General features: G+C 39.9%; 1 protein-coding gene across 3 annotated transcripts in view; it reads left to right on the plus strand.

The window, feature by feature from the left end:
- Positions 1 to 3,772: 3,772 nt before the first annotated feature.
- The window catches only part of snx13 (sorting nexin 13), a 22,260-nt gene continuing 13,258 nt past the window's right edge, over positions 3,773 to 12,774 (plus strand). The window contains exons 1-2 of one of the 3 annotated variants that reach the window (XM_020587995.1): positions 3,773 to 3,991; positions 12,428 to 12,510. In XM_020587995.1, coding sequence (XP_020443651.1) covers positions 12,499 to 12,510 — 12 coding nt within the window. In that variant the 5' untranslated portion in view covers positions 3,773 to 3,991; positions 12,428 to 12,498. Of the gene's footprint in view, positions 3,992 to 4,144; positions 4,348 to 12,427; positions 12,511 to 12,774 lie in introns of those variants that run through there. The other 2 variants (XM_020587994.1, XM_020587993.1) reach the window with 2 other exon arrangements.

Raw genomic sequence — 12,774 nt, forward strand, 5'->3', positions numbered from 1 at the left:
TTTGCACACAGCACTAGAGTGACACAGCTGTTGTGCCCCAAGATGTGTCCACTCTCATCCTCCGGCCAGGACTGTCACTGTGTGGAATATGCTGAGGTCAGGGGGAGAAGGTTGTGTTAAGTGGAGTTTGCAAGCACAGCAGCCAAACATACTTTCCCCTCAGGCGAGTGGTCAGAGGAACAACTGAGGGCACACTCACACACATATGTACCCACAAATGGATGATTCTGAAGAAAATATTTTGCCCAATCAATACCCACAGTGCCTTAGGCTACTTGGCCCACTGGCCCACAGTGGTGACCCTTGTTACTGTGGTGATTAGATACTGGGAGCCCTCATCTGCAAACATTTAGCCAGTGTCACCCCTAATCTACCTTGTGTCACTCTGCCACCACAGCAACACACGCACAAACATGCAAGGACGCACACTGCGCCACACAGCCAACAAAACTAACACATCTTCCATGTGTTAGTGCTATCAGATAGAAAAAACAACTTGTAAACCTTGTAACTCTGATCTTTTTTCATTACTTAAAAAAATGCTCTACGTAAAATATATCCTTTGAACATCAAATATTTACCTAAAGTGGCTGTAAAAAGTTTATGGTTTCCTCATTGACAGAAAACAGTGATTATTGACTGTGACTCCTCAGCTTCCAAACACTCGGCCAACATATGGCTGGACATATTGTTTGTTGGAATTCTTTGTAAAAACAATGCTGCAACATCAGTGTCTAATTTTCACAGTTGTTTATCTATAATTCACAATTATGGCTTATAGGGTGGCACTATAATGCAATGGTTGTGTGTCCCTGCTACCTCAGCGAAGTGGTTCTAGGTTTGAACCTTGAGGCTGATGAGGGCTGTTGTGCTGGTTGCATGTTCTCCACAGGCCTACATGGGTTTTCTTTGGGTACATCTTCCTCCACAGTCTAAAGACCTCCAGGTTAATTTGATTAGCAACTCTAAATTACCTGTAAGTGTGACAACGAATGGTCTTGGTATTAGCCCAGTGATAGACTGTTGACCTGTACGGGGTGTACGCCACCTCTCACCCAGTGAATGGTGTGAGTTTATTTGGGATATCTGGTATTCAAAAGATACATTTTTAAGTGTAACATTTGCTTCAATTGAAAGATTTCATGCTTTCTGTATTTGTGAAATTCTCACATTGCCTAAATCTGCAGTGCACCAGGCAGAAAATTTAAAAATAACATTTTGGACATGTTTCTAGCAAACAACTAAGATATATAACTTGTGTTTCCTCTGTCATTAAATTACCACTGGCCATCACATACCACTTCCTGATCTCTGAACTATGACACACCGGTCCTCCTCCTCCAGGCCAGACCATCATGGATGCCATCCCTCAGGTCACTCGTTGGCTTACAAAACAGAACAAGTGAGTATGCTATGTCAGTGACTCCTTTAAAAGACAAATGAAGTTTGAGCTGTTAAAATCATTCAACAAATGTGCATAATTATTATGTCTTTATGTTTAACCAAAATTTCCATTAAATCAGCCAACCTTATTGCTAATCATGTTAAATGTTCTTACAACATTACCTGCTGTGCTGTGTGCTGTGTGTTCTGCACACAGGGTTTTAATACATTACAGTCTAAAAAAGCGGTCAAATGAATCATTAACAAATGATTGCAATGGTAAATAGTTTTAGAGTAAAAAATTATTTAAAATTGTCCATCTAAACTTCTCAAATTAATCTTGCAGTGCTTAGCTGTCAAAAAGGGTTAGCAGGCGAAAAGGAAACACCAGCATGTGACAATCTTACAAATTCCATTTTGTTTCATCTTATGGGCCGTTAGCGCATGACTTCTTTTTAAAATCAAGTGTGTTAATGATCTCTGCTTGAAATCTTCTCACTTTGCATTTACCTGCAAGGCTTCTGACTTTACAGCTTTATGCTGGCCATTGCTGTCCCTTTGTGCTCTCCTTCAAAGGGATTGTTGATTTTCTATTAATCTGACAAACTGTGACTGGACTGCACAAACTGATTTATTTGAGGCATTCCAGTAATAGTTCTTCTTGGACCACCCACTCACCCTTACAGAAGTCTATAATGGCTTGGCAGTAACCTCTAGTGGTTAAGATACCACACTGCATGTTAGTAACGTTATGCAGTCTCTTAAAACCTGCTTAAAACCACTAGTCACCAGTTTCAGAGCCCTTCAGAGAAAGTGCAGTTCAATCTTTTAAAGAATCATGGCATAAAATTAAACTTCACTATAAAAGCAATGCCCATGGTGCATAGATGACCACACCTGTAAAACAGGTTGATCAGCAAACTGCTGTTATCTTGGTTGCTGCTTCAGAAAAATCACTTACACTTTGATGCACTCACATTACTGAATGCAAACGCACCAGTTAGCTTGTCACATGTTTTGCTCATAACAAGCTTGTAACTCATAACTCATAAAGTGTGGGTATAAAGTCTACTGTCATTAGGTGCCCATGTGTTTCAGTGATGTGTGATAGAGAGAGGGAGAGAAATAAACAGAAAGACAGGGGAAGATAGAGAAACAAGAAATATGAGAAGGCAGTGGAGATCTCGTCTGTGTTCACCTGGAAATTAGAAGAATGGGCAGTCTGGTGAGTGTGCTTCGCTCTTCTGGATGTGATGGAGCCAGGGACAATTTTTTGCTTCATCAGTGACAGCTCTGTCCACCTGGAGTCGTGCATCATAACACAAATCTATGGTGAGATCACCTGTAGCCAGCAATATTTATCAGTAACACTGGAACTCTTTGTTTCTTCCTCTTTGTTCTCTCTTTGCCAGGCAGTATTAGGTACAGCTCAGGTTAATGAAGGTGCCACTGTGGCAATAAATTATGTATTATCACCCAGTTTGCAGGTAACTGCTGGCCAACTGTGTGATCAGACTGCTCTTTTATTCTGTCTTCTAATAATGCACTTTATTTAACCTGTGTGACTAGAATCAGGGGGTGACTATATTATGAATATTAAAATGCATATTCAGTGGTGCAAGAAGCATTCAGATCCTTTACTTCAATAAAATAACATTTCCACAGTATCAGAGATATTCCATTGCAAATTAAACTTCATTATAAAATCTTACATAAGTATTAAAAGGTAATACTCATAATACAGAAAAAAATGTCCTGTAAATGTTATATTATTAGATTTTTGTTACTGGTGCATAATTGGTCGAGATGAGGAAATTTAGACTACTTTAGGCTATATCTGGCTGTGTAGTTTAATCTATAATCACAAATTCTATTATTTAAACTGATCATATGCTTTGTGTGTGAAATAAATACTGTAGAAAAAAGTACAATATTTCTGCTATATCTGCCATGTAGCAAAGCTGAAGAGCAAAGTAGTCATGAAAGTAAGTACAGTACAACTAACTCAAGAACAGTAGGAACTTTCCACTACTCCTTTAGCCTGCCTACAGTATTAAAGTATAGGCCTAGATGAAAGCTGTAGCTCATCAGTCCTAATCCTTTCAGCTGTGAGCTACACATGTTGTAGAGACAGGCATAAAAATTGTACATTTTCTTCTGTGGGTACACATAGCCTATACATGTTTAGATCATGTTAGATAGAAATCTGCTGACTGGTGTTGCAGGTTACATTTGAGCAGCATAATAAGTATTGTAGACCATTTAACAGGCTACCATAACATTGAATTTAAATACACCTCGTAAGAGATGTCGGAAGGTGGTGGAATGTTGTTTTTAAGTCAGTCAGTCGTCTGTATCACTGCATTTGTGTCTGTCAATCAGCCACGGATATGTTCTGCGTCATCGTTTCCCAGCCAATCGCATAGCGACGTCGACATACGGGGCGTCCAAGAGGCAAACCCTGCAAACATGGCGACACTCCGAATAGAGTACAAGGATTGGAAATACGACCGTTTTTAACTGAGAAAATAACCTGTTCGAATGTTACAATGAGGTGGGGTTAGCCAGAGCCACCGCACACACAGCCTTTTCGACGATGTTTGCAGAGGTATGTAAGCACCGGTGAAATAGACGTGTGTGTATCGCTGCAACTAGTTTGTTTCACAGTGATGTACATGGCTAGTTAGCTTGAAGCAACTAGCCCCTTAGCGTTAGCCCCACAGGTAAACACAGAGCCTGACAGGCAGAGGACGGCACACAGCCACTGTATTTCAAGAAAGGCTGGTTGCAGTAGGTGACAGTCAGCCCGGGATAACATAACTAATGCTAAGTTAATACTATGAGCTCCGGATATCTGCACTGTCAACACTGCTGAAATTAACTCGGCACTGGCAATGTCTTTGGTACACGCGTAGACTAATGAGTAACCTCTCTCAACAGCGAATTTCGACATCACAAACACAGGTGAGCTGGGCGTTAGCTGTTAGCACGGCTAAAAGGGCTAAAAGAAATGTATTTGGTATCAAAAAGGTTGATTAACAGCACCGTTGTGGGCTAACATTGCCGCTTACTAAACTGTTTCGCTATAGCTATCATTCATTTTGGTGATAAGCATGTTAAGCAGTGACAGCTATTTGTTGGATGGTGATGATGTTGTGGAATTTCCTTCTCATTTTACTTGAACATACAGCTGTCTGGTGGAGACGTTTCCAATTGCATTCAGTAGCCAGGCTGTGTGATAGAACAGGTCCGTTGTATAAACTGATCTTACACAGGCCTGTTTAAAATATTAATGTGTGTAGAGTCGGATGTTGCTGGTCAGTGGTTATAGAGACTACACCTTGACTTTGTGATCATTCAGCCTGACCAGCAGTTTTAGTGTGACTTGTGATGGCATTCTAGTTTGTCTACAGTTTTTATTTCATGCACTTTCTCATTGCACACTGGTTTCCTGACTCTGTGTAGACTACTGGCCATGACATCTGCTGACCAACACACAGACTGCACTGCCCACCTCACCTGAGCGCCAGGTGACCTCTCCACCAATTTAAGCATAACCTTGGTAATCAGCCTTTAGCTGCCAGTGCACTATTCTGAATGCCTGACAAGGAGCAGTGATTTCTATGTAAAGTGCAGTCATGTGTTAAATGTCAGTTTGACAGTTGCTACATGTTGCTCTCAGCTAACCTTTAGTCTGAAGTGAATGATGGGCTTGTCTGGGGCTAAATGATGGATTGTAATTCAATTCAGTTTTATTTGTATAGCACCAAATCACAACAAAAATCATCTCAGGGCATTTTACATAGTAAGGTTTATACCTTACTGTTGTTATTATTATTATTATAGAAGAAAAACCCAACAACTACCTCTTGAGCAAGCACTTGGTGACAGTGGGGGGAAAAACTAACTTTAACAGAAGAAACTTCTGATAGACCCCAGCTCTTGGTGGGTGGCATGCAATATCTTTCACAATGTCAAATGTTAGATTTGTTTTTTGAATCGATCTTCTCTTCCTGTCTACAGCTCATCACGTGATGTAACACTGCTATTGGTTAACGCAGCTTAGTGAGGACAAGGAAGCACTTGGTTTGATTCAAGGCATCTCCCTGCTAATGCAAACACGGTGGAATCATTGTCACATGAGGATGAGATCACACTGGGATCTAAATCTTGCTCACAACATTATTTATCATGCAGCCCTACTGGGCAGGATGATGTGGCCGGGTACTGTTCATCAGAAATGTAGCATTCCAGAGCCAGGGATACCTGCAGAAAGGTACAGGGACAGAGAGAGGACAATCTGCAGCAGAGAGGGGACACAAATTTAATGATGTGGCCTGAATCCTAACATTATCCTAACCAAAACCACTGAGGGAGTCGCTACATGAAACACATTTCAATGAGGGAACAAAAAACACTGACAAATAAGTTATGCTTTCAACAATGACAATACCTCAAATTCTACCTGATGTGTTTGAGCCACAATTTGAAAGTGGACAGCACGACTAACTGCAACAGCATTAATTAATTTGAATTCTTTCCTTCATAGATAGGTAAACAACAGTATATGTACTGATGAAAGGAGATTTGTGACACACTAAACAAAGCAGGTAATTGAGAAACCCCACATTCTAACTGGCATAATGCAGACATAGTTAACTTCTCCACCCTTACAGCAATTCTCTACAGAAACAGTGCATCAACAGGCATGCAACATGTTTTTTTAAACTTAACGTTAAGTCCAAGTTAATCCAATTGTTTGTTTTAGTAATTGTTTATTTGCATCATTTGATATTATATGCATGTTTTGCATTAATAATGTAGTGCATAAACTTTTTTTCTTCTCTGGTATTTACTCATGTGAGTGACTGACATATCCACATGGCTTGATCAATATACCTTTGTGCACTGATTTGGTTTGATTGTTTGGGATGTGAGTGCCTTTTGTGTTCATCCACAGTGATCTCACTGCTTTTCCCCCAGGCTAAATCTCATTAAGATATCTTAATCAAAGCGCAGCTGACATTAAGGCCCACACAGTGTCACATCAGGCCTGCTTGCCATCTAAGATTGTAGATCTCCCTCCTTTATTCTGTCAGTAGAATTGGTTTCCCTGTCAAACAAGTTGATAGCATTCAAGAGTTATTCCGCTTTCAGATCCGTGTTGTCTTACATCCAGGTATATCCAGAGTATGTCTAGGTCATTTTGAGATTTGGCATCAGAATTGGACTTGGGTCACCACTTATAATTGGATATTGCTGTTATTTTGTCTCACCATAGAGTGAGGGTACCTCACCTTGGCAACAGACTGTTTGTGGGATTTATGTGCTACAGCGGGGTGACAGATCAAGTGAAAAAAACAACAGTAAGAGTCTTGATGAGGTGTTTCACCACCACAGACTGACAGACAAGCGTCAGTGCTCTGGAGAGATTAATACCATTCTTTGACACAGTATTCATTGGATTTCTGTATTGATGGTGGTGGAGAGCATCTTAGCACATTAGCCCAAAACATCTACATTTATTATACTTTCCACTCATTCATTTCTTTAATTTGTCATCCATACTACATGTGCTCTCGTGTATCCATGACTACCTCAGAAACTCTACTACTTCTTGTGCAGTTAATGGGGCATTCAGACTTGAGTGCAGTAAAATACAACTTCCTGTTGTGTTTTAACACAAAGGACTGCATTGGTCACGTGATGAGTTGAAGCTCAGTCTGAACATGGCCTTGCACTTATAGCTGTCCAGATCATCCTAGTGCATTACAGTGCAAAGTGTGAGCAGTGCCAAATATTACAATCTATTTAATAAATATTTGTGTAAATGAATCTTCTTAATAATTTTGTGCGTATACTCACACATACCCAGTTGTAATGACATTTTCCATAATTCCATAATCCTCATACATTTTTATCCCCACTGTACACCTAGTGTAAATGAATCTTCTTAATAAATTTTTGCGTATACTCACACATACCCAGTTGTACATTTTAACTTTCACTTGCAATCTGTGGAAGGGGATGCACTCTGCTAGTCCGACACCATTTACTTTACTGTGAGTACAAAAGAAGAGTCTGCTCAGTTATGCCAGGTTATGCTTTTTTTTTCCAGGTATGATTTGCTGGGTTTGTTGTGAGATTGTTAGAGTGGATCATTGTGGCCTTGTCTTTTTGTTTTCCTGCTGCACTTGTTGCTCTAACAAATCTTCAGTTCAGTTAATTGTAGCTAAAGGCTAAAGGGGATTGCACAGCACAGGTTTTGATTTAGTGAGCAGCTAGATTTACCCAGTATTTGCTCTCCTGACTGTGTTGTTTGTCAGTGTGAGCTGTCAGTATTTATCAGTGGAAGGGTCACAGAATAGGTTGGACCCTCTGGAAAGCAGGATTTCAGCCAACGGGTTCTTTGATGCACAGACCAGTCAAGGACAGCTACATTTTATGCCTTGTCAAAACGGAAACAAACAACATTTTCCTCTCTGTTTAAAATGAATAATAACATGAATGATAGATTTTTCCTTTTCCTGGATATAAATGAACCATTATTGTATTTTTACTTTACATTTTAATTGCCCAGCCTCACCTTATATACTCCTTACATTCTACAGATTTAATCCTGGGGCTAATATGGGAACTCTTTCTATTATGGTGGTTCTGATGAATTAGCAAGCATGATCAGTCAGCCCACTTACTTTCTCTCCTTGTCAGGCACTAATCACAGGAGGGCTTTGATGAGCCGAGTTAACCTCTCGCCCAGTGGACCACAATGTACAAGGGGTTCCAGTTAAGCACTTATGGACTTATCCATGGGTCACAAAGATAGAAATATCTAACCTTGAGCATTACTTCCCACATGTGTTTGGGTATGCATAATGCAGTATGTGTGTTGTTGTGTGTGCATTTGTTTTTAAGCTGTGCCAGGAAATCTGGGAAATAATTATCTCCAAGGCAGCGATAAGAGGCAGTGTGTGTATGTCTGATTGTGCCTGGAGTCAAGGACATCTAACAGTGGAGGACAGCTGAAAACCTCTATAAACATTCAGATTAGGCACAGTTCAGGTTGCTACAGGTGGCTGTGTTTGTGTGTAGGAGATAAATATATTAGAGCATGGATCGGGCTGCATATTTCTGTTTGGACCCTACAGACTTGTAGTATGTAATGTCTGAACCCGACCTGAGCCAGATGCAGTTGAGCCATTTGTATGGTGTTTTTACTCTTATCATTTAATGAAGCAGACCTTTGAGTGCTCCTGCCATCCAGACTAAAGTTTGACCTATGTGTCTGAATCTGACCCAGACCTGAATATAATTTTTAAATTTCTGTCAGAACTTGGCCTGAACCTTTGTGTCCCATTGGGCTTGGTTTAGGTATCCACTGTCTAAAATATATATGTTTTATGATTTAAGGCTAGATCTGGTGAAGGCATGTGCAGTTTGCCAGTCAGTGTCCAAACATGGTGATCTTTTATGAGGTATACAGGTTTTATTGCTCAGATATGCTAAGATCTTATTTTAAGCCCTGTTGTCCAGTCTACTTTGGATCAAATGTCTAATGAAAAGCTGTACTTCTTTGTCTCTTTGCATTAGAGATGCACCGAGTGATTGGCTTTGACTGGTGACTGGCTGATCACTCTGAGATTTCCAATTCTGTGCCAGCCAGATATAGAGGCATGAAAGTCCGCATTGCGCACGCAGTGGCACAGATCAAAAGTGTAGCACGTGCGGCGTGTAGCATCTCGTGTGCACCTTGAGCAAGGCTCGTGCTTGTGTCTGTACCGGGCGGGTGTTCACTCACATATTGGGAGCGCTTGGTGTACAAGCAGCACACAGAGGAACGTAGAGAAACACCTTGGAGAAGGGAAACTATGTCCAAATCCCTGACAAATAGTACACAGTGAGGGAATTACTGGGTACACATTAAATGCATGTACATATGTACAGTGTGTCCAACCAGTGGTAAAACACAGCAAATACAAACTGCATACAATTAAAATAAAATAAAAAAGAACTGCTCAGTAGTAACATTCTTCTGTTTCTGTTACCTGTCGCATTTGTTTATATTGGGAGTAGTACAAATATTGCACTTTTAGGTTGAATTTTGTTAGAAAAAAGAGAGAAAATGGAAATGTTAAACTTGAATACAATGTTTTGTTTTTAGTACAATTTCATTTTTCATTAAAGAAAAGTTATAAAAATATCTGTGCAGTTTTTAGAAAGAAAATCGGAATTGGCCAAAATTGGAAAATTGAAATTGGCCAAGTAAATTGGCCAGTCGCTGCACGTCTACTTTGCACATACAGAGATCTTATTTCGAGAGTTTCAGTGTTATGCTAATGGTTGTCTAGATTTTTGTGAGTGTGTGTCATTGAAGGGCTTGTGTGTTAATCACTGGAACAGATGGTTCATGTTCAAAACCCTGTGTAAGCTGTAATGACTCGAGTGTTGGTTATCATCTCTCATGCAGAGCCAAGCCTTGACAGCCTCATCACCCTTCATCACACAGCCCCACCGATAGCCTCCACATTCACTGCTGCTGCTCACTGGCTCCACTGACGTCAGAACAGACTTGTATTACCCGTCTGAACTACTTTCTAATAGTACTGCATTTAATAGGATGGAGTCAAGCAGTATTTGCCTACTTTAACAGATGGAAAGTAATATTTAAATCCAGGAAATAATTAACTGTGTGAGCGAACGGTGGGCTACACGATGTAAATGTGTTGAGCTGTTCATTGAGGTGTGCAGGAAAGTCAGTACCTAGAGTTAAGTTTGGCTTTCTTGTAAATGGCGACAACATTGTAGCTAATAATTCTGTTATAGTGCCATGACATAATCTTTTATTTAAGATAGTCAAAGGCTGTGCCAGGGTATAAACTGTCCTGTGAATAGCATTCCTTTGTATGTCTGCCACTCCTAGCTCAACTGCCATTAACAGTCCTGTCCTCTGGCCAGCCTTATTCCCTTCCCAGAGTCCTAACCTTGCTATTAGCAAGAAACCCTGTTTTCTTGATATGGTTTAGGAATCAAGAGAAACTTAGTTAATACAGCTAAATTCCTAGACCAGACATCGGCCATTTAGAGTGCATGTTTAGCGTGGTTGTTAGAAAAGTGTATGTGCAATAATAAAGGCTTCAGACAGGGAATGCTGTGAAAATCTCAGAGTGATGAAAGGCAGTGATGCTTCCTTTTATCTAAAATGAATAATGAGAATGAAATGATAATTCTAAATAACCTGGTTTCTACAAAAATTCAAACTTGTGCTCTCTTACTCTGCCATCAACCCAGGTGTGTGAATACAATTAAATACTTCAGCCTCAGTTGAAGCTGTGGTAGGGGAGGAACTGATAACTACCATGCACGTAAAGCTGGGTGTTAGTGATCTGCAGCACATATAAACTTGTCAGCCTGCTATGTGTCATCCAAGGCGTTTTCACAGTTGCTGTTGTTTTGTAAGTGTAATGGGCCACATTTAAAACCGGTTCTTCTGTTTTGTCTCAGCCTACACTATGACAGGCGTTAGTCTGTTTAGTAGGCTGTGGATTTACAAAGTCAGGGTCAGTAGGTCCTCACTGACGGCCATCAGCAGCTGGTTTTAATTTTTCCACTGGGCTGTGTAATCTGTGGTCCTCAGCTGGTGTTTAATTGACTGGGATCTGCCAAATGAAGCCTGATCTGATTGAGATCAGATAATGTAACCCATCATGCTGTGGGTACACCATGGGACAACACAAACACAAGTAAGGCTAGCTAAACAACAACTTTCATATCAGACAACAGCAGCTAATGTCAGAAAAAAGTTAATGCCATTTATCAGACTTTTTGCTGTAGTATTTTTATTTTATTATTATTATTATTTAAAATGTTAATGCAATATTAGTTTATTGTCATTTCCATTGTATTACATTGTACCTTACACAGTTTTGAAACTGGATGAGATGGAGGGATGCATTTACTTTAGTGGTGAAATACTATGATTATCAGTTTTTCATTACAGACAGACTCACTATCTAGTCAGTATTTGTCTAATGGTCTTTTTAAAATAATTTTCTTGACTTGTTTTAGTAGTAATTAAAAATGTGGATTCACTTGTTTGTAGCCATAGGTTACACTTAATCTTCACAAATCTCTTAAATTGATCATATACTGTACCATAACATTGATTCCTTATAGCCTGCCTGTCATGCTATACATAGTAACAGTAACGTGGCTGGCCCAAGTTTCTGAATGTGACACAGTTGGCAGCCTGTCTAACTTGTGTTATCCAGTTGTCCTTAGTGAGCTGTGGCAGAGCTAACTATGTGTCAGTGTCCTAAGGAAGCTGTGTCTGTCCATCTGGCTACATCAGTGGAGCTGCTTATCTAAGGAACTCTAGTGTAAATGTAGGGCAACTGAAGATCATCACAATCTTCAGCATCTGTCTGTTTGCTCCACAGACAGTGTCGGCGTAGTACAGTGTGTTGTGACTGAGAGTTTTTCCACACTTCACTCTTTAGATAAGTGCATCTTTCATGTCACCTCATGGCACCATCTTCATTATAGTACTTGGCTAAGCTTTACACGGCCTTGTTTCATAAGTCCAGCTTGCAGCTGCTGAGGTTGTGGAGCATTAAGACAGACTCATTCTTCAAATAACAACCTCCAGCTTGCATACACAGATGCATATAAATCATTATATAGTCCAACTGATACAGGTTCTTTTAGGCCAACTCTGATATATGTATTTGAGAGTTTAAAGAAATCTGATGATATGTGAGCAAATGGAACTTTTTTTTTAACATAAACAATCTGGCATTGTTCTCTTAGTTTTGTTTTACTGAGCAGAATGTTTTAAAGTTAAAACTATGTAATGGTAACTATTTCTAAACTGTGTCAAAGGTAGTGTGGCATTTCTGTACCGCAATTTCTTTTGTTGCTTATTATCCTACATATACACCAGTCTACCTGTAGTGAGCTAATATTGACTGGTATATTGATCTGTTTCTAAAATATTTATTCACAAACACACATTCATCAATTGTCTTTACCTGCTTATCTATTACAGGATCATAAGGGGCTCCATACATGAAAAGAGCTCAAAATATCTTCTACTGTTTAGCTCACAAACGTGGATGAATGCTGGCAGAGGTGAGAATCCAGGTGATTTGGGCAGGAGTGTGAGGTATTGAGTAGGCAGACTGTCCCTTATCTGGTGACTAAGGGTTCCATAATGACAAAGATCCAGTCATGCTTTAGTGTGCATCTCTGAGCAAAAAGTAGAATCACCAGTTTTGATTTTGTGAACATAAAATAACATGTGGGAATAGTGCAGTTTATTTTATCCTGTAGAACATGAAAGCATCAGCAGCTATGATGGAGGTCACTACCACTTTAAAAACACTCAGCCTGCGC

The sequence above is a fragment of the Monopterus albus genome, unplaced genomic scaffold (assembly GCF_001952655.1).
Source record: "Monopterus albus unplaced genomic scaffold, M_albus_1.0 scaffold493.1, whole genome shotgun sequence".
Classification (NCBI taxonomy): Eukaryota; Metazoa; Chordata; class Actinopteri; order Synbranchiformes; family Synbranchidae; genus Monopterus; species Monopterus albus.